The 21,243-nt window shown below is 59.6% G+C and overlaps 2 protein-coding genes across 27 annotated transcripts in view; both read left to right on the top strand.

Moving 5' to 3' along the window:
• The first annotated feature begins 1,196 nt into the window (after window positions 1–1,196).
• On the top strand, window positions 1,197–14,514 carry SH2D5 (SH2 domain containing 5). Of its 20 annotated transcripts, none has more exons than XM_073794845.1 (11): window positions 1,936–3,513; window positions 3,621–5,225; window positions 6,301–6,429; window positions 6,761–6,844; window positions 7,338–7,412; window positions 8,456–8,602; window positions 9,893–10,141; window positions 10,294–10,468; window positions 10,836–10,944; window positions 11,438–11,597; window positions 12,273–14,514. In XM_073794845.1, exons 3-11 carry the CDS (start codon window positions 6,343–6,345, stop codon window positions 12,474–12,476), a joined length of 1,290 nt encoding a protein of 429 aa, XP_073650946.1. In that variant the 5' UTR covers window positions 1,936–3,513; window positions 3,621–5,225; window positions 6,301–6,342; the 3' UTR covers window positions 12,477–14,514. The 20 variants fall into 20 exon arrangements, 19 of the variants coding, with proteins under 19 accessions (XP_033697857.1, XP_073650891.1, XP_073650894.1 ...); XM_073794835.1 differs by having other exon boundaries at window positions 3,621–5,000; window positions 5,122–6,429; XM_073794848.1 differs by having other exon boundaries at window positions 3,621–5,000.
• Window positions 14,515–14,651: 137 nt separating this feature from the next.
• Window positions 14,652–21,243, top strand: part of KIF17 (kinesin family member 17) — a 52,044-nt gene continuing 45,452 nt past the window's right edge. For all 7 annotated transcript variants that reach the window (XM_033841871.2, XM_033841879.2, XM_033841883.2 and 4 more), the window contains exon 1: window positions 14,652–16,318. In XM_033841871.2, coding sequence (XP_033697762.1) covers window positions 16,088–16,318 — 231 coding nt within the window. In that variant the 5' untranslated portion in view covers window positions 14,652–16,087. The remainder of the gene's footprint in view (window positions 16,319–21,243) is intronic.

Here is a 21,243-nt window from a genome sequence, read left to right on the forward strand (position 1 = left end):
CTTTTTCATTTTGACCTGAAACAAATTCCTGTCGCTATTTTTAAAATTATAGGCATCAGGATGAATTGTGTGCCTCAGGAACTCATTAGAGCCAGTAGTTAATTCTGTTGTGGCTTGTGTTGTTTTCTCCAAAGAGTCTCAAACTGGGGACTGTGGTCTAGTAATTGGCAAGTCCTCTATTTAAAATTTACATGCATTTTAGGAAAGCTAGTAAGAATTAACCCTTCATCCTTTGTGTACCCTGAGTTTCATAAATTGGGATTTTCGGAAAGCAGGACCAAGTTGTAAATCAATCGATCCTTCTCATCAATGGACTCAGGGTTGTCCCGTGGCCTCGGTGAAGGGTTTTCCAGAGCACCTGGCGTGCGAACTCAACAAACACTTGCCATTCAATAATGCATAAAAGAAACTCAAGAAAAACAGCCAAGTCTAACAGCAGCGAATATCCACTGAGCACTTCACTTACCGTGGGTCAGGCACTGTGCCAAGCACTTTGCCCACACTAACTCGTGCGAACCCTCACGTCCCTATGATTCAGGTGTTAGTAACGCTTCCAGATGAGGCGCTGGAGGATTAAGGTGCTTGCCCAACGTCCCACACCTAGTCAGAGGAAGTGCGCAGACTTGGGACCAAGCCTCGAGGCATTACACCTCACTGCGGCCTCTTGGAAGGGCATCCAGGTTCTCTGGGGAGAGAAAGCGATGCCCGCAGGCCAGCATGGCTCACACCTGCCTCCTTCCCAACTCCCCTGAGGCCCTCAGACCTCTGCTGTGCCCGCCTACCTCTGTCAGGGTGCCCACCTGTGGGGGTGCAGCCTGTGCCGCCCCTGGGCCCCTGCTTTCCTGCCGTGTGGCAATGCTGGTGTTTCCTCTGCAGAGTTCAGGTGTCATACCCGCCAAAGGCCGGACTGAATCGGGCTTGCTGTTTATTTTTTGGCACCTACAAGGTTCTGGGCCCTTTGGGAACAAAAGCGCTCTCCATCTCCAAGCTGTGGCTGACACCCTGGGCTGGATTTGCTCACCAGTTTTCCCCCATCTCAGTGGATTTCCGTGTAACCCGAAGGACATGGTCACGGCCCCGTGCAGTGATAAGTGATAACGTTTGTGCGGAGATTTCTCGAGCGGGCTGGGCAGGCTCAGTTAACTCTCTTACAAGAAAGGCCCAGAACGGCCGGCGCGAAGAGGGCGAGGAAAGGGATGCGCCACATCCCCACCCCTCTGGGGCTGAAGGAAGGAAGGGAGAGACTGGCCGAGTTCCCCAGAGGCCTGGCCCTGCGCGCATTCATTCACTCATCAAGACAATCCCTGAAGGCCTCCTGCGGGCCAGGCTGTCCTGCGCACTGGGGATGGAGGCCCTTCAAGGGCCGAGGCTGCTCGCACTCTGGTAAGAGGAGTAGGATGACGGGCAGGAGTGGCGAGGGCTCTTCAGGAGGTGGAGGAGTCACTGGTTGTCAGGGAAGCTTGTCGGAGGAGTAGCTGCCGCAGCCGCCGCCGACAGGACGAAGAGGAGCTAGCTAGGGGGCGGGAGGGGAAAAACTCTCCGGGAGGAGGGAACCTTCGGCTAGGCCCGAGGCACTCAGGTCCCTCACCCGGGAAAAGACGCCCTCGGCGGGAGGGAGCTGCCCCTCCCTCTCTTTAAGGCGGAGCGCCCGGGTGCGAGACGGCGGGGGCGGTGCCAGGGCCCCCCGCGGCCGCTGATTGGACGGCGCGGCAGAGCGGAGCCGCCCCGCGGGCGCCGATTGGGTGGGCGAGGGCCGAGGTGACTTGGGCGCTGGTTCCCGCGGCCACGTGGGGGGCGCGCGGGGAGGGGGCGCTGGGAGGGAGGCGGCAGGGGCGGGGCGGGCTCCCGGGTGGGCGGTGGAGACGCTCGGGGCTGCGCGGGGGTCGCAGCGCCGAGCTGCAGGACGGGGCTTGAGACGCGGCTGCCGCGGTGAGTGAGCGCCGGGAAGCCGGGCGGGGGCTGGGACTGGCTGACCGGCGGGAGCGGGACTCGGTCCCCCGGCGCGGAGATGGGGGAGGTTCTCGGATGGGGAGAAGCACCTCTGTCCCTCTCCCATCACCGTCATCATCCATCACCTCCACCATCCCATCCCCATCCGTCACTTCCACCGCCCCTCCGCCAGCGTCCTGCCTCGTTCGCCCCTCCGTCGGTCCGAGGACTTTCTCCGTCCCGGGCCGGCCGGGGACTGTCAGCTGAAAGCCCTGGCAGCGCTCCCCAGGAATAAATACCCACGCTGTGGAGCGCTCCGTACCGCCTGGGCGATTACCCCGTCTGTGGTTTGGCCCCACTTAATCCTGAAAACAGCACTTTCCGCTTAATGTCGTCTGTACGGAGAGACCGCCCTGTACTGATAGCACCGCCTTCACCACCCCACACGCACACACATCTCGTATCTTCTTCACCCTGCTGTATTTTCCTCCAAGTAACTTAAGCCCCCTGAAATGTTTGGGTTTTTTAAAATTTATTTTATTTATTTATTTTTTGGGCTGCGTCAGGTCTTTGTTTCTGTGCGCGGGCTTTCTTCTCTCGTTGCGGTGAGCAGGGGCTACTCTTCCTTGCGGTGCGCAGACTTCTCATTGCGGTGCCTTCTCTTGTGGAGCACGGGCTCTAGGCGCGCGCGCTTCAGTAGTTGTGGCACTTGGGCTCAGTAGTTGTGGCTCGCGGGCTCTAGAGCGCAGGCTCAGTAGCTGTGGTGCACTGGCTGTTGCTCTGCGGCATGTGGAATCTTCCCAGACCAGTGCTCGAACCCGTGTCCCCTGCATTGGCAGGCGGATTCTTAACCACTGTGCCACCAGGGAAGCCCCTCCTGAAATGTTGATTTCTAGTACCGTCCTCCCAACCCAGCTTGGGTGCTCCGTGAGGGCACATAGCGCTTGGAAATATTCTCAGCAGGAACAGATAGATGAACAACTCCAGGAGGCAGCTGCTTTACTACCCCACTTTATGCTTGAGGAAATGGAGTCTGAGAGGTTGTGACTTGTTGGTTATATCAGCCAACCTTGTGGGACCCCACAGTCCACGATCTGGACCCTAGGCTGCATGGTTCAATCTGTCCCATCCTGTGGTCCAGGCAGGTAGGGGTGGCACCAGGGGTTGTACTGGGGGCAGGGGCTCTTCTGTGCTGCTGAGCCAAAGCCAGTGGAGCTGAGGCAGGTGACTGGAGTGGCCCTGGTAGCCCCAGACCATCTGGCCCAGGAGGCAGTCGGAGAGAGAAAGCAGCTGTTTTGCTGATCAGATCCACCCCCAGCACCGGAGGTGTTCCGGGCCACTGCCGCTGCTTCCTTGCCTCACCTGCCCCTGGATAGGCTGGGACCCACCAAACTCCAAAGGTGGACACCCTGCTCACTTGGAGGAGGGCGCTGCCATGGCCTTGGGAAAGAGCCCCAGAGACCCAGGCTTGCTTCCGAGCTCCCCCGAATGCTGTGTGACCTTGGGCAAGTGACTTCACCTCCTGAGCCACCATGTACTCAGCACAGAGTCTGCAGGCTGAGTGGTCTCCCACGATGCTGGAAGGTGGGTCCTCCTTATGACAACCATTCAGCTACAGTGCAGTGCAGCAGAGGGCCTCTGTCCGTGACCCTCGAGGTAGTCAACTCATCCAGTTCCCCATCTCTAAGCAGGGCCACCTGGAAAACCTCAGAGGAGCAAGAGAAGGGCCCCAGTCTCATTTCAAATGTGTCTGCGTAGGAAGGTTCTGGCCCAGAGCCAGGCTCCTGTGCAAAACCTCAGAAAAACAGGTCTGATCCAAAGGGATAAGTGGGTGTCTGTGCCTGGAACAGGTAAGCGGGTCTGTTTCCAGGGTTAGGGTGAGGCTGCACCCTCCCTGGTCCCCTGGGCAGCCCCCAACTTGAGGCCTGGAGCCGAAATGCACTGCACCTCTCAGGCTTGGGGGGAAGAAACTTCCAGTTTTCCGGGGTAGGGGAAGGATCAGGTGATGGGGGGGAAGGGGGGACCTATAAGAGGGCCAGTGGTCTCCCCACCCGCACCCCACAGCCTGCACCCTGGGGTGTCCCCAAGGAAGCTGCAGCTCTGGATCTGGAGGACGGAGGCTGTTCACAGCCTTAGACACAGCTGTCCTGGCCTGTGTGTGTGCCATAGCCCTCGTGGTTCCTTTCCGTCTTAACACTCTTAGCATCTGAGGGGCTGTGTCGGCAGCAGCGCAGGCAGCATGTGAAATGTGCCCCCATCTCTCCCTCCTCCCATCTCTCCTTTGTCTCTTTTTTACTGTCTTTCTCCGCACTCCTCTGTTCCCACTTCTGTTGGCTGCCTTTTCATCCTGGGTTCCTTCGCTCTCTCCCTTTTGCCCTGTTTGGTTTTTGATCTTTGCCTCCTCTGTCCCGCCCGCACCCACCCTCTCCCCCCCACCGCCCCGCCCACGGGTTCCGGGCATCCCAACCCAGGATGTGATTATGAAGTTGAAAGGCAAGTTCCCTGGAAGCCCCGTCTCCATACCTGGAACCGAGGCCACGTAAGCTCTTGTGCGAGTTACACACCTAACTTGCTGTATTTAAGTGTAAAATGACAGTAGGTAATGGACGTGATGTGAAAAATAATTAGGATCACAAAGTAGCGAGGTGCCAGGAGGGCGGAACCAGGGAGTCTTCAAAGGGACCGCGCGGCCTTTATTCGCTGGCTCTTCCCTTACTGGCTGCTCACTGGATATGGCCGACTGCTGCTGGTGCCCCCACCTGGCCTGAGCCTGGGGTTGAAGGTCAGGGGCAGGCTGAGGTAGGGGCCGTTCCTGGGCCCTCGGCGCTGGATCAGCTCCAAAGCACCCAAACCCTCCTTCTCCAGGACTCCTGCGGGTGCGAGAGCACACCTGGGGTGCACCCATTTCCTGCCCAGCGCCCTGTCTGACCCCTGCTTTCTCCTGGCAGGAATCATGGCCCCCAGGCAGGCCCCCCCTCCTGGCCCAGGTGGTCTCTTCTCAGGTGCGGCCTGGTGCAAGGAGGGCACTGAAAGTGGTCAGACCTCGCTGTCCTCCCAAGCTCCTGCATCAGGTTTGGGGGTTCCCCATCCCTCGTGAGACTGTACTTGTTGATCACAGCTCCCAGCCTGGCAGGCATCGTGCTGGGTTCTGTGCCTGCATTCAATTCTCATTGACTCCTCATGTTACCCCAGGTTTGGGGACAAGGAAATGGAGGCTCAGAGAGGTGAGGCAGCTTGCCCAAGGTCGCACAGGATTTGGACCCAGGTCTCTCTGATCCCAAGTGCAGTGATTACAAGTAGCCTGGTGGGACGGAGCCCGCCAGGATGGGGGATGGAGGTGGGGGTCTAAGTTGGCCCCAGGGAAGCCTGAGGGAGCTGAGTCCCTGGGACCTAGGCAGAGGCATTCAGCCATTCTGTCTGTGACGAGTTTATTCCACGTTCACTGAGCACCAGCTGTGGTCTGAGCTCTGACGGGGAGTAAGTGCTCTCCCTGCTCTTGAGGACGGTCTAGAAGGCAGCTTTCCTCCTCTTCCCCCTCTGGTGGATCTGGGAGAGGGGCCCCAGGAAAGACCAGAGGCTGGGGTGGGCTGGGGCAGGACTCCTCAGCACCCCCGGGGCAGTTGTCCACCCTCCCCACCCCCTGCCTCAGCATCAGTGTCCGGTCTGGTTGGGGTGGGGTCTTCTGGCAGGGGCTGGAGTCAGGCTGGGCGGAAGGAGCCAGGGCCCCGTTGACGCAGCCTTGGCCATCCAGTGCCCCCTGCCCCTGTGGACTCCAGAGCTCCTGCCCTGGAACCTGCTGTGGCTCCCCACTGCCCACAGGGCAGAGCGCCAGTGTGACATTTAAGGCCAATCAATCCCAACCCGGCGGCTGCTCTGCTGAGTTCTGCCTCAGGGCCCCAGCTGCCTTCACGCCTCCGTGCCTGTGCAGACTCTGTCCTCGCCGCTGTCACATCCCTCCTCTTGGGTGCTGCCTTCCCAGGCTGTCCCCGTCCCCTGGCGCTTTGCACAAGCTGGTTACATGTCTGCACCCCCTTCCTCCAGCTCCTTCCTGAAGCTCACTCCTCAGCGAGGCCTGCTCGGCTGTAGTTGACCCCAGCCTGCCCTTCATTTCCTCCTCTCTGCTTTACCACCATCTAGCATATTCCATATCTTACTTATTATTTAGCTTACTGTCGGCTCCATGAGGGCAGGCAGGGAGTTTGTCACTTGGGTCAGGGCCGTGTGTCCCCTGGGTCCCAGCGCCCGGGGTGCTGCCTGGCACACAGCCAGTGCTCAGGCAGGGTTTGTTGGATGCAAGAGCTTGGTGGCCTCTGACGGGCGCTCTGAGGCTCGACCGCCTGGGCACCAGCCCTCCTCCCCTGCCCTTTGCAGCCTTCTCTCCTGCGGACCCTGAAGCCGGGCACCCTGGGGGCCATGCAGAAGGCCGGGGCGGGGGGCCGGAGAGCCTCCGACTGCGGCCCTGCCCCTCACCGGCCCAGGTGCATCACCAAGTTTGCCCAGGTGGGTGGGGCCGCCCCACGAGGTGGGCTCCGATGGGCGTGACTGGGTGGCAGGCCCTGGGGGTGGACAGGAGCCGTGGGTCACGGGCCTATTTCGGTGGCCCCAGCTCTGGAGTGTGTGTGCACAGATGAGGCGATGGTGCCGCAGAGGGGCCGAGTGGCTTCACCAGGGAGAGTAGCAGAGCCTGGACTCCGAGTCCGTGCTCTGTCACCATCCACAGCCTACCCGACAGAGCAGAGTGCGTGCGTGGAGGGCGATTTGGAGGACGGGGGTCAGGAGCCATGGGCCTGACTCCCCGTGCCGCCCTCCCACCCCCCACCCCACCCCCAAGCAGTACGTGGGCTCCTTCCCCGTGGACGACCTGGACACCCAGGAGAGCGCGTGGCTGGTGCAGCAGCAGCTGTGGGCACTGAAGGTAAGGGGCTGGGGGCTGGGGAGCGCACTTCCCTGCGGGGGATCACAGCCTTGGGGTGTCGGCCTGGGAATGGCCCGAGACCCTGTGATCCGTTCCAACCTCCATTCAGAGAGAGGGAGCAAGTGAGGCCCAGGGAGGGGCAGGACCAACGCCGTTCTGAGAGATGGGCCCAGTCAGGACCACACCCGGGCTCCTGGAGCCACGCCCCTGAAGCCCCGGGGGCCCCCTCCCTTGGGTGGTCATGACCTGTGCCCCACAGGTCGAAGCCACAGGTGGAAGAGATGGGGGGGGTGGTCATAACATGGCCCAGGGGTTGGTCTGCCAGGAGCCATCCACACTTCCCCGGCTCCTGGGGGGGGATCCCTGTCCAGGGCTCAGTCCCCTGGCCGCTGGGGTGGAGTTGGCTGACCAGCCCAGGGGGACTAGTACAGAGGCTGGGCTGGGCAGGGCCTGGAAGGTAATGTCTGCCCCCCACCAACTGTCTCCCCCCCAGGACTGTCCCCGCCGCCGGGCTGTCATCCTGAAATTCAGCCTTCAGGGCCTCAAGATCTACAGCGGGGAGGGTGAGGTAGGAACCCGTGTGGGTGCAGGTGAAGACCGGACAGGTGTCCTGCTCCCTGGGAATGCTCTCGCCTCCACCCAGCCCTGCACTGCCCCTCCAGCCTCCCCGGCTGCCCAGCCTGCTCTGGGCCTTTGGACGTTCTCTCTCCAAGGCCCTCCCACCCTGGCAAGCATGGACGACAGTTTCTCCTCCCTCTCACCCGCTGGCCGCCAGCCCACCAGAATCTCCGGGGGCCACCTCCTGGCCTGAGCATCAGGACCAACCAGCCCCATGAGGTTTCTGTGGGTCCCCGGGCTTGGCCAGTGGGCTGTGGCTAGCCTCTCATGACTGTGGAACAGGGCCAGGCAGGCTGGAGGCCTTTGGGAGCCCCTGCTTGGCCTGCCATCCTCCTCTTGGTGCAAACCAGTGTCTGATGAACACTAAACCGCGTGCCAGACTGTGAGGCCCACGACTCCGGCACCACTCACCTAGGACTGGTGTAAATGGGTGCAGAGCTGTGCATGGCGGGGCCCTGGGTTCAGGGCCTGTGCCACCTGCATGAGGTCTCGCTCACCCCCAGCCCCACTTGTCACAACAAGGACTCAGAGAGCTGCCCTCACCGGCCCAAGTCACCCGGAGAGTGAGCGGCAGAGCCAGGATTTGAACCCCTGTCACCTGACTCCAGAGACCAGGCGTGCCAGCCCAGGGCTGGCCACAACCGCCTGTCCCCGTGACCCGCAGGCCGTGAACCCTCTGCCCCTCAGCTCCGTAGCTTGGCATGACCACCCCAGCCAGCAGGTCGGCAGCAGGGAGCAAGGGACCCGAGCTCAGGTTCCCTGTGAAGGATGAGGGTTCCCATGTGAAGCGTGGTTTGGGCAGGCCTGGAAGGAGGGCAGAGTTCTTCACCCCAGGAGCAGGGTGGGCCCGAAGCTGGGCATGCAGGCTGGAGAGCAGGCCCGGGAGGCCTGCCAGCGGGTGTGCGGGGCCCTCGGGGCTGGCACACGCTGGGCTGGCAGCTGCAGACCACGCGGTGGGTCTGATGGAGGCCGGTGTGCCTGCTGCATCCCCAGGTGCTCCTGATGGCTCACGCCCTGAGGCGCATACTCTACTCCACCTGGTGCCCAGCCGACTGCCAGTTTGCCTTCATGGCCCGAAATCCCCGGAGCCCGGCCAGCAAGCTCTTCTGCCACCTCTTTGTGGGCAGCCAGCCTGGAGAGGTACCTGGGGCCCAGGGCAGGGGGCACAGCACTCGGGGGGGGGGGTTGCTGTGCATCAGTGTGGGTTCCAGGGACCGAGGCCCTGGACGGCTCAGCCACGCTGGCCTGCGCCCCTCCAGGCATGCACCCCTTGCCACCCCGGCTCCTGCTGTGGCGCTGCCCTCTGAGGACGCCCTCAAAGCGAGTCAGTGGCCTCAGCGTTCCCCGAGCTTGGAGGTGGGGACCAGGCTGTGCCCTTAGAGATCGGAGGGTCACACTGCCAGGCCTTTGCCCTTGCTGTTCTCTCTGCCTGCAACCCCTTCCCCTTCTCATCCTGGCAAATTCCAACTCGCCCTTTGAGGCTCAGCCCGTGTGTCTGTGGAGCCCACCTTGAATCCTCCAGACCGCCCCCCACACTTTCTGCGGTCCTGTGACACGCACTGCACTCTGTCATCGGTCTGTCCCTAACTGCAGTCACGGGAATCCTTTGAGAGCAGAGGCTGGGTCCGGGTCTTGAACTGTTCTGGTGCTTGGCCCCGTGGGGAGAGTGGGTGGGCGGGTAGGTCCCGAAAGGCAAAGCCAGTGTGGCCGCCATGAGCAGGGGAGCCTCGGCAGCCAACTGTTTGGCGAGCAGAGGCTGGGCTTGGATCCGCGCAGCAAGCATTTGCCGTCACCCCTGTATGTCAAGCCCTGTGCCGGCCACTGGAGTGACAGGTGGCTGACACGTGGCCCTTGATCTTCTGGAGCTCACAGTTCCAACGTGCTGGGCCTGGGTGATGTGTGTCGCGGATGGAATGTGTGGGCCCCAGAGTGCTGGGCTTCTCCAGGGGGTCTTCTGTGGTCCGTTTTCATTAAAGGGGCACAGGGAGGTGGGGAGCAGGAAGCTGAGGCGCAGAGATGCCATGCTGTACCCAGGGTCACACAGCAGCTCCTAGGTGACAGAGACAGGATTGGATCCCAGGTTGTGTGACTTCAGGGCCTGGGCTCTTAGCCACTCCCCCAAGAGGGTACAATGCGCAGGGTGAGGGTAGTAAACCTAGGGCTAGGAGTGCATTTAGCCCATGTCGTCGCAGCTCCAAGCATGACGCCTGGAACAAGGTAGATGCTCGGTATTTGTTAAATGAATAGAGGAAGCTGGTCGGGGATGCTGCATGGTGGTGAGGTTTTGAGGGATAAGAAGTTTTCCCAGGGAGAATGGGGAAGAGCATTCCACGCCAAGGGGCTGCATGCCCCCCTGGTGCCTGGGTTGACGCCTGAGGAGACCCCCAGGAAACCTCCCCCAGCTGAGCCCGCCTCCCTCTCCCTCCCCAGGTCCAGATCCTGCACCTGCTGCTCTGCCGCTCCTTCCAGCTCGCTCACCTCTGGCAGCACCCTGAGAAACGGGCACGGCCTGAGCCCTGCCCGGGACCCGTAGGGGACGTGCCCCTGAAGCCCCTGTCGGGCCCTGGGGGCACCCCTGGCCTAGTACGGGAACCCCTCGGCCGTGATCAGCTCTCACAGCACGTTAACGCGCTGGTCTCCTTCGGGCGGCTGCCAGCAGGGGTGCCTGGGGGCAGTGGGGTACGCGGCACCCCAGCCAGGGAGTGGGCCATGGACAAGGGAACTGGGCGAAGGTTTGGGGATCAAGAGGGGCGGGTGCTGGACTTCCGTGGGAGGGGCTAATGGCTGGGCCTGAGTCTGGCTGCCCCTGCGGGGTCCTCTTGGTGCCCTAGAAGGAGCCGCCGGAGTCGGAAAGCCGCGGGGGCGCCCGCCACGCCCGCCTGGGGAACCCGTACTGCTCGCCCACGCTGGTGCGCAAGAAGGCCATCCGCAGCAAGGTGATCCGCTCCGGGGCCTACCGCGCCTGCACCTACGAGACGCAGCTGCAGCTGTCGGCTCGGGAGGCCTGTGAGTGGCCGGGCACGGCTGCGCGAGTCGGCGAGGGTGGGCCTGAGTGTCCGTGTCTGCGGGGCCGTGACTGTCGATGCCTGCGCCTGGGAGTGCTGAGGCCTCGTGTCCACGCGAGGGAGGGCGCGAGGGCGCAGGGGCTGCGTGCCCAGGGGCTTGCAGAGGCGACTGCGTAGCTGCTGATGTGCTGTGACTGGGGAGGGGCTGTGCCTGGAGATGTGCCTGGGCGCTGCTGTGCCTCTGGGGAAGCAGGATGTGTGCAGACTGGGCCGGGAGCGGCGGGGGTGATGAGGCCTGTGGGCGTGGGCCGGGCTGGGCGCGGGAGGGGACCACCTCTCTTCCTCTGAGCCCTGGATGGTCTCCATAGTTCCTGACGCGTGGGAGGCCTGGCCCCGGGGTCCTGGGGGCCCCTCATGCCTGGTGGAGAGCGAGGGCAGCCTGACGGAGAACATCTGGGCTTTTACTGGCATATCGAGGTAGGAGGGGGTGCCCAGCCCTTTTGGGGGGGCGTCAGAGAAATAGGCTGTGGGCTCCCCCGAGGCCCTGAGACGTGTCCATCCCTGCACTTGGGCGGAGGCCTCCTGACCTCGGGACCTCAGGCCAGGGGCTTCCCCACCGTGGGCCTCAGTTTTCTCAAGTGTGAAGTGGGGATAATAAAAGGACCTTCATTGCAGGGCTGTGGAGAGGATCAAATGAGGTTATTCAGGTAAAGCCTTCAGCGCCTGGCCTGTCACAGGGTTCAGCTCCCTAAATGCCAGCTCTCTACCGATTGGGTCTTGAAGTTGTCAGCAATTAGGACCCCCTTGGAAACCTTTTAGAAGGGAAGGCTAAAAGCTTCCTTCCGTTGCGGGTCTACTCTGGGGCAGGCACTGTGTTTACGGTGCTGTGGAGCTGTGATGCCATTAAGCAAGCCGAGGCTGGGTCCTGACTAGGGGGCCCGCCCTCAGCCTCTCCCCTCTGCCCTCCCAGGCCCAGCGCCCTCGCCCTGCTGCGGAGAGACGTGCTTGGGGCCTTCCTGCTGTGGCCTGAGCCAGGCACCAGTGGCCAGTGGTGCCTGTCGGTGAGGACACAGTGCGGCGTGGTGCCCCACCAGGTCTTCCGGAACCACCTAGGCCGCTACTGCGTGGAGGTAACAGTGCTCCTGGCCCTGCCCCTCGCCCTCCAGCCCCGCCCTTTTCTAACCACTGAGGGCCTGAGCCCGCCTCACCCTCATCCCGGGCCCCCATTGGCTCTCTCTGGCCCCACCCCTTATTTAACTCTCCATCCAGCTCTTTCGTCCTTGGCCCTTCTGGCCCCGCCCCCACTGGCCTATTGGCTCCACCTGTGCTCTGCTGGCTCCACCCTAAGTTCTCTCGCTCCGGGGAGGTAGAGTCTTGGGCTAGGGTCATGCCTCACATTTTTACAGAAATCCCGGCTTTTAAAAAGTCACGCTTTCCCACACCCTAACTCATCTTTTAGCAGTAGAGGAAACTGATCAGAGAGGGTAGAGGCTTGCGTAAGCTCACACAGCCTCCGAGTCTCTAGGTCTGGAGTCTTGGCCTGATCACAGGTTTCCAGGGACAGGGGTGGGCAGGAAGGACTTTTTAAATGTGTGGCCTTACTTCCACGCCGAGTGCCTCAGTCCTGTCCAGGCTGGGAGGAGAGAAAGGGAGGGAACCGGGGTGTGGTTCTGCTGTGAGCAGGACAGTGTCCTCTCTGGGCTCGAATATCCTCCTCCCTCCTGGGGCAGGATCCTGTGTGAGGGGGCGGTTGTGTGGAAGGGGGAGCTGGAGCTGAAGTCCCTTCCCCTCCTCGCCCCCACCAGCACCTGCCGGCTGAGTTCCCCAGCCTGGAGGCCCTGGTGGAGCATCACGCTGGGACGGAGCGCAGCCTCTTCTGCTCCCTCGACATGGGCCGCCTGAACCCCGGCTACGAGGAGCAGGACTGCGGGCCCGAGGGCAGGCTTCCCCGGACGCTCCGGCCCCTTGGCCATGCCAAGTCCGAGGCAGAACTGCAGGGCCTGGGCTAGGACGCTGAGCCCCACGCCAAGAGGCCCCGCCTCACCCTGGCTCCTGGGCCTCAGCAGGCTGCTCTGCTCTGCCCTTCTGTCACCCCGCTGGGCACCAGTTCCATCCAGTCACTGCCCTTTGGACCAGTCTTCCATCACTACCCTGCCTGTGGGCGGAGCCCCGAGAGTGGGGATTGCCAGCGGCTTCTCACACGGCCTGCCAGGATTGCAGGAGGGGCAGGCAGAGCTCCAGGCTTCCGTGGACTTGCTGGGTGCCTGGGTGCTTGTCTTCTCTGGGCTTCACCTTACTCCTAGGTGGGGAGCTTTCCAAGGTGGGCGGGAAGGTTTGCTCCAGCAGAGGTGGAGCCCTCTCCTAAGGAGGCCAGGCCTTGGGGCCCTGACTGGGCGTCTCCAGAGAGCTCCTGACCCAGGCAGCCAGGCGTGTGAGGGAGAGGTATCTGGGGAGGCAGGAGTGAGTTCTCACTTTGGGCGAAGGCATGGGGACGAGCCACCCTCTCCGTGAGAGAAACAGGGATGACGTGATGGAGCTTGGAGGCTGCATCCAGGCTGACGGAGCGAGGCCTGTTTCCCATGTCCTTTGAGGCTAAAGGAGTCTTCTCTTGAGTTCTGAAGAGTGGGGGTTAAGAGGGTGCAGAAAGGGCAGGACGGACAAAGAGCCGTGCCACCCAAAGCCCACATGCAGGTGGACGCCTGTGTGCAGAGAGGGATGTGAATGGGCCGACAGGGCAGAGAATCTCAGTGAACCTTCAGACTAGGAAGGCTGGTTCTTCTCCACTCAAATCCACGGGCTTGTGGTTCCTGCTTACTTGGAAGGGATGTCCCAGTCTCATCCCCGCCCACACACCCCTGCCCCCCCGCAGGCTCACTTTCTTTGGCCATTTGACCGGGAGGGGCCAGCAGTGAGCTGCAGGCTTAGAGGGGTGACCAGGGTCCTGCTCCACTCATCCTGCAGGCCAGACTGGGTTTGGTGGCTGCCTGGGAAGCCCCCCAATGGTGGCATTTCCCTTAATGGGCATCTGTCAGGGGCCACTTCACTAGGCCAGTCCCCTTGGGGATGGGGGTCAGGGAGGAATCATCCAAAGATAGAACTGATGTGGGCCCTGCCAGAGGGTACTTGGCCTCAGCGGCAGTGGGGGTCCATCCAGGGAAATAACGCTAGTCTAAGGCAATGGCCCTGCGGTGACTGACGACGGATCTGGGTATTCCCCTGTATAAGTAAACTTGACAGACAGGCATGAATCTACCAGATTAAGATAGGGAGCAAGTTCACTTTGGATGAACTTCTGTTCCTGAGGCAGAGGCCAAGTCATGAGTCTGGGGGCTGCCCTCTCCCCCATCTGGGGAGGGAATGTGACCGCTCAGCATCTTGAAAGTAACAGACTTCTGACTCCTGGAAGGAAGAGGGCAACCCCAACGGAATAAAAAGAAGGGAGGAGCCTCAGAAGCTCAGGCCTGGTGTTCCCAGCTTACAACCTCCGGCTCAGCAAATGGTCTTGGCTGGGGCCTAGTCACTCTTGTCACAAGGGATAGGAGGAGGCTGTCCTTTGGGGGCTCTTTTCACTGGAACCACAGTACTGATTTTATACTGAATGTGAGTGGGAACCCAGCCTCATTTTACGGCCATTACTACCAGAACCCATCTCCTCCCTGGGCAAAGCCCTGGTCCCTCGTGGGAGGCCCCAGGCTCCCATTTCCCTGGCAAGGAGAGGGGTTTGGTGACATGGGGCCCAGGATTACAGCCCTGGAGTCACACACATTTAAGAAGACCTGATAACTGGTCTTAACCTCTGTAAGGGGTGGATTTTGTTGCACAAGTTATCTGTGTGGACAAGGTGTCAGGAATGGTCCCAAAGCACTTTAACATTCCTTCACACAGCATTTATGGATCACACAGTACAAAGGTTTTTGACCCACATGTGCAGACGCCTCAATGTCTCAATTATAGACCACAGTTTTCTCTGTTCCAACCAGTGCCCCCTGGGTAGCCCAGCTCTCCTTACTGTGTGGACTTGAAATAAATAAAATGCATTTCTTCGGATTGTATAGTACAGACTTTTCCTTAGAAAGGCGAGGTCTTTGTCCGGTTTGCCGGCTTCGCTTCTGTTTGCCAACCATACCTTCCACTGCTGCTGAATGATGAACCAGACAGAGATACTGTCCTCCGGGGCTCAGGAGGTCTTGAAGGAATTGGGTAGGTAGATTCAAGCAATGACTCTACTGCTTAAAACCTTCAGTGGGTATTTCCTACGGGAAAAAGACTCAAGTCCTTATATTCTGGCCACTCGGGTTTTCCTTCTGCTCCTGCAACGTGCCACAGGGTCTTTGCACAGCCTGTACAAGCCTCCTCGTCTTCCTCTTCTTCCTTTACCTGATTAACTCCTCAACCTTACCATCTCTCAGTCTCAGGAAGCCTGCCCTGACTGCCCCCTGACCCCTGCCCGGCCTGGGGGAGGTTTCCTGGCTAGATATTCCATAAAACTGGTCCTTTAGTTTGTTAACACTCTTATTTATGGGATTTTTGTTTGTGGGACATTTGTTTCAAATGTCAGCCTCCCCCACTAGACTCTGGGCACCTGGAGGGCAGGGACTGGGCTGTCTCGCGGCATCTATCACCGTGCCCGGCAGGCACGTAGCTGACAATTTCTGTGCAAAGGGGAGCGTAGAGGAGGTGTGACGGCCGCTATTCTGGAGGGACTTGTGCTCGGGGTGGGGGTGGGGAGAGAGGCCAGGTAGCCTCTCCAACCAAAAGACCAGCTTTCAAAGTTTTTTGTTTTGTTTCTCAATCTTGAGTCTTAATGAAAACAAGGGGCAGCGTTAGAGGGAAGCTTTGCTCTGTCCCCGGGGCTGTGATAGGCTCTGGGACAGCCTTCCCGAGTCAATACAGGGATGTGGATAAAGGGCAGCAAGGTCCTGTTGCCTTTCTCAGTAGGTCTCTAATCCCCGGATGACGCCTCTCCTCTACTATTTCTCTCCGAGGTGCAGTCAAGCCTGGCCTCCCCTGGGCCACCTCGGGCAAGCTGCTTAACCTCTCTGGACTGGGACTGTGGGGACTGGAGAAGAAAACGGCTGTGCAGCATCTGGCACCGAGCCGGCAGATGCTCCAGCAAAGCCAGTGCCGGTCCTCCCCGACGGCCGCCCCCGCGCGCCGGCCTCCAGCCGGAGGTTGCTCTCGGGGCCTGCCGGGCGCGGAGAACGCGCGGAAGTTCGGGAGGCACGGGCTGTGACGCCAGGGGCGTTGCCCAGCAACCGCGAACGCCGTGGCGGCGTCCGTGCTAGCGGGCGGCTGGGGCGGCTCCGGGGACTCTGGTCTTGCGGCGGCGCCTGCAGCGCTGATGCCCCACTGCCCGCGCCCGGTCTGGGCCTCAGGGACGGGCGAGCCCGGGAGCGGGAGGAGGCGGCGGCTCCGGCTCGGGTCCTGAGACTCCCCCGCGGCCCCTACCTTCCTATCGAGGCGTCCCCCAAGGAGTCCGGTCGCCCCGCCGCCGCCCCAACCCCGCCCGCGAGGCCCCGCCCCCCGGCCCCGGCGCCCCGGCGGCTCCCGCCCCGAGGTCCTGTGTCCTGGTCGCGGCGTCCACGTCGGGCCGCACCCCGGGGACCCCTGCCGCGGCGCCATGGCTTCGGAGTCGGTGAAGGTGGTGGTGCGCTGCCGCCCCATGAACCAGCGGGAGTTGGAGCTGAACTGCCAGCCTGTGGTGACGGTGGACTCCGCGCGCGGCCAGTGCTTCATCCAGAACCCGGGCGCCGTCGACCAGCCCCCCAAGCAGTTCACTTTCGACGGCGCCTACTACGTGGACCACTTTACCGAGCAGATCTACAACGAAATCGCCTACCCACTGGTGGAGGTGAGGATGCCCGCGAGGCCGCCTCCGAGGACCCGCTGGGCAGGACCTGGGGGACCTGGAACCACTCGGAGGAATCCTGAGGGACTGCCCTGCCCGCAAGCAGGGCGGGAAGGCCCTTCTGGAGGGGCGCGGGTGGACAGCAGCAGGTTAGTCTGAAGACTTCTGTCAGCAGACAGCTGGAACCCGTCTACAATGTCTCCACTGCCCCCGGTGCCAAGGCTGGTCCTCACCCCCATCCTTCCAGCCTGCTTCCCACAGGAACTCCAGCCCCCAAGACCACTTGCCCTCCACCCTCACCCAGCACCTTCAGGACTTCTCTAAAAGCTCCAGCCACTTCCCAGCCTCCTCCTCTTAAGAGCCCCAGGTCTCCTCCCCCTCCCCCTCCCCCTCTCCTTTCTCCTCCGCCCCCTCACTAGTTCCCTGCTTCTGCAGAGAGAAGGCTGCTGGCCTGGCCTTGGTCCTGGAGAACTGGAAACCCTTTACCTTTGGTCTGACTTGCCTTCCTCCTTGGCGGTTGAAGAACAGCGAGGCCACAACAGTTTCTGCCCCTTATAGGGCTTTTACTTTTTTCCACACTCTCACGCTAGGTAGCTCCTTGGCGCTGCATGACAGGGAGGTTCACATTTCACAGATGGGGAGACTGAGGCCCATAGGGAGGAAACATGGCAAGCTCCCACAGTGAGTTTCTGGCGGAGGTGGGGCTGGAGCTACTCCTGGCCCAAGGGCTCTTTCCTTGCTACCACCATCTCCCCAGCTGTGCAGCGAATCGCTAGTGAAGTGAGATGTCACAGGTTGTTTCAGGAAAAAAGGAAAAGTTTGGGAAGTGCTGCATACACCCTCCCTCACTTGAAGCTGCACATTAGGGTACTTGAGGCTCTGGGGAGTCTTGCGGTGGAGAAAATAGTTTGGCTTATTTAACCCAGCATTTCCAAAAGGTATTTGCCTGTGGAACCTTTTTGTTTTGGCCGGCAGGCCAGTTAGCATCCCCCAGAGCACCTCCTTTGGCCACAGTCAAAACCGCCTGTGAGGGCGGAAGTGTTCTGGAACCCAGAGCCCCCCAGTGGTGAGGGCGTGACTGTAGAAGATGCCCAGGGAAAGAGGGCAGCTCTCCCCAGAGGGCGGTACCACGCTCTGGGGATGGCCAGGCTGTCCTACCATCCTGGACTCCCAGGCTGGAAGGGACTAGAATCGGTCCTCTGGTCCAGCCGCCCCCCTACCCCGGGTCCTTGAATGTCCACCTTGAATGGTCCTTGGATGGCAGGAGCTCTCTCTTCCCAGAGCTGCCTGCTCCACCTTGGCTTCTTAGCTCCTAGAAGACCATTCTGCACGGTGAGTCAGAGTCAGCCACCCTGATGCTTCCAGCAACCTGCTGTAGCTCTGTCCCCAGGGCCCCTCTGCTTCCACGTCCAGGGTCGCCCCTGAGACTGGAAGATTCCGAGATTGAGTTCTCCTTGGCTTTGCCTTCTCCAGGGCCTCAGCCTTGCTCATGGGTTCCCCTCCGCATCGTGGAAATAATTCCCCTGAGCAAGCCTCCCTTGGTTAAGGTTCCCAGGAAGCCCCGGCCCAGAGGGGGAGACCTAAGGAGACAGTGGCTACCTCAGATCTCCAGCTCTCACTTCTGTCCCGAGTTCACTGCTACAGGGGATTCTGTCAGGCCCCTACCTCCAGTCATCCCACAGAGCCTCAAACTCAACATGACATATGTTCCTTTTCATTCATTCATTCAGCTAACAAATAGTGTTCTCATACCAGGCCCCATCCTAGGCGTGGGGAGCGCCGCCCTCAGCCAGCTCATGATCAGGTGGGGGAGCAGCTAAGCTAGTAGCTACAAGCCAGGGTGATGAGTGGGAGGAGAATCCTGGGGGACTTTTTGGCAGCATAGAGAAGGCTAGCAAACCTGGGCTTGGAGGGGATGGGAAAGCAGGGAGGACTTCCTGGAAGTGGTGAGATCTAAGCTGAGACCGGGATGAGAGGAGTCAGCCAGGCAAGAAGGTGGAGGAAAGGGCCTTTCAGGTGGAGACCAGCATGTAGCATTTGATCTTCACCAGACATATGTAGAGCTGGAGGCATCATTCCTGGTGAGGAAACGGAGACCTTGAATGTCACAGAATGAGTTACTGGTGGTTTTGATCCCCAGCGCAGTGCCAGGTCCCCATGCCCCATCCTGCTGCCTCTATTAAATGAGCGGCATGTGAATCATATGCAAAGCATGGTTCAGCAACTTGGAGCCAGGAGTAGCTGCCTCCTTAGGCCAGGCGGCTGTGTGTCTGTCCTGCTGGGCTCTGACCACCTCCAGGCAGCCTCCTGCCCAGGCCCTTCCCTTCAGTTCCTACTGCACGAAGCCCCCAGCACTTCGGACTGACCCTTCCCTTCCCCACCCCCACCCCCACCCTTAAATCCAGGCTCTGTTCCTGATCTCCTCTGTCACTGGGTGACCTCTTCCACTGTCCTGGGAGCTGTCCACCTCAGACCCACCTTTCAGCCGACTCAGCATGTCCTACCCTGAGCTCCTCGCCTCCACACCTGGCCCGCTGCCTGGTCTGTGGGTTCTTTCCCAGCCAGTGGCTTTGCCATCTCCCCGTCCTCCCCGCTTCACACCCATGACCTTAGAGTCCCCTCTGATGACCCACCACCCAACCCACGCGGGGACCAGGTCCCATGGCTTCTACCAGGACAGACTGAGGACGGGCCTGGTGTTCAGAGACATCGATGCAGTAGAATTTGGCCCCTGGACGGAACACAAAACTGTTCGTTTGGGAGAGGACAGAAAGGGGACGTGAGGCAATTTAGCACAGATGCTGTTATTTCAACTTCAATAGTTACGCGTTGATTTTAATGGGAAGTAGAAGAAATATTTAGCATGTCCAGCCTGTAATGCAGCTTCCGGGAATTATTGCTGAGGATGACATCAAGTTAACAGGAGAGTCAATTAACAGTTTGATTTCATGAAAATCATTTAGTAAATAATAATACGGGGAACGTGGCAGAACCCGGGGTGGACAGTGGCTGGCATTTAGGACCTGCTCCGTGTGTGCGCACGTCTCTGGTGGGTCTGGAGGTATCAGTTGATGGGTGAAGCGTTTCTGAAATCTTATGTTTTGCCTTAATGCATGTAAAGTTGTCTTCTACTTCACAGCAGCGTGGTTCTGCAGAACTTTCTGCAGTGGTGGAAATGTTCCGTATCTGGGCTGTCCAGTTAGGGACTACCAGCCATATGTGGCAAGTGAGCACTTGACATGAGGCTATTGCTTTTGAGGAACTGAATTTCAGTTTTATTTGATTTTTTTTTAATATAAATTTATTTATTTATTTATTTTTGGCTGTGTTGGGTCTTCGTTGCTGCGCGCGGGCTTTCTCCGATTGCGGCGAGTGGGGGCTGCTCTTCACTGCGGTGCGCGGGCTTCTCATTGCGGTGGCTTCTCTTGTTGTGGAGCACGGGCTCTACGCGTGCGGGCTTCACTAGTTGTGGCATGCAGGCTCAGTATTTGTGGCTCGTGGGCTCTAGAGCGCAGGCTCACTAGTTGTGGTGCACAGGCTTATTTGCTCCCCGGCATGTGGGATCTTCCTGGACCAGAGATCGAGCCCATGTCCCCTGCATTGGCAGGCAGATTGTTAACCACTGCACCACCAGGTAAGTCCCTGAAATTAATTTTAATAATCCATTTTATTTGACCCAATAGTATCCAAAATATTATCATTTCAATAAAACATAATAATAGATACTATCATGGTATAGTAGCTATTAGGGAGATAGTTTACATTGTTTCTTCATACTAAGTCTTCGAAATCGGGTGTGTGTTTCATACTTATCGCACATCTCAGTTCAGGTGTTTAAGTGTCCATAGTTCAAATGAAATGAAACACAAAAAAATAAAGTTGTGTTTGATGGGAAAATATTTTACACTGCTTCAGTTTTTAAATGTAAATTAACATAAATTCAGTTCCTCAGTCGCATCAGGCGCACTTCTGGTGTGGCTGGTGGCTGCCCTACTGGACAGTGCATATAAAATATTTATTTTGATATAGAATCCCTTGTCAGGTCTGGGTGACATTGATGGTCCGGGCACTGTACCGTGTTGTCCCTGGGGCTTCGCGTGCCCTGCCTCTGAGGCTCCTGGTTGGGTGACTGGTCTGCCACGGCTCTCCCACACCTCAGGGGCCTCATCCTGGTGTGTAGCACCTGGCCCTCTGATGAGCTGCGGATCGTGACTTCCAGTCTTCCTTCCCCAGCAGTCCCTGGGGATCCCGAGCCCCGCAATGGTCTACAGGATGGGTCTCTCTTTCTTTTTTTTAATGTATTTTTTTAGAAAGGTAGCTAAATTATTTATTTATTTATTTATTTTTGGCTGTGTTGGGTCTTCGTTTCTGTGCAGTGCAAGGGCTTTCTCCAGTTGCGGCGAGCGGGGGCCACTCTTCATCGCGGTGTGCGGGCCTCTCACTGTAGCAGCTTCTCTTGTTGCGGAGCACAGGCTCCAGATGTTGTGGCTCACGGGCCTAGCCTGTCCACGGCATGTGGGATCTTCCCGGACCGGGGCATGAACCCACGTCCCCTGCATTGGCAGGCGAACCCTTAACCACTGCACCACCAGGGAAGCCCTTTCTTTAATATTTTTAATTAAAAAATTTCGGCTGCATCGGGTCTTAGTTGCAGTACCCGGGATCGTTGTTGCGGCATGCCTGTGGGATCTAGTTCCCCGACCAGGGATCGAACCTGGGCCCCCTGCACTGGGAGCATGGAGTCTTACCCACTGGACCACCAGGGAAGTCCCTACAGGATGTGCCTTTGCAGTGGAAACGGGCACAGATGCCACCTGGGCCCTGGGGGCCTGGGCACAGCTCTCTGGGCCCACATTCTAACACAGGATTCCCCTGCCCCCATACTAAGTTCTAGAATTTGTGATCTCATGAGCTGAGTGAGGGCAGGG

This window comes from Tursiops truncatus, chromosome 1, assembly GCF_011762595.2.
Source record: "Tursiops truncatus isolate mTurTru1 chromosome 1, mTurTru1.mat.Y, whole genome shotgun sequence".
NCBI lineage: Eukaryota > Metazoa > Chordata > Mammalia > Artiodactyla > Delphinidae > Tursiops > Tursiops truncatus.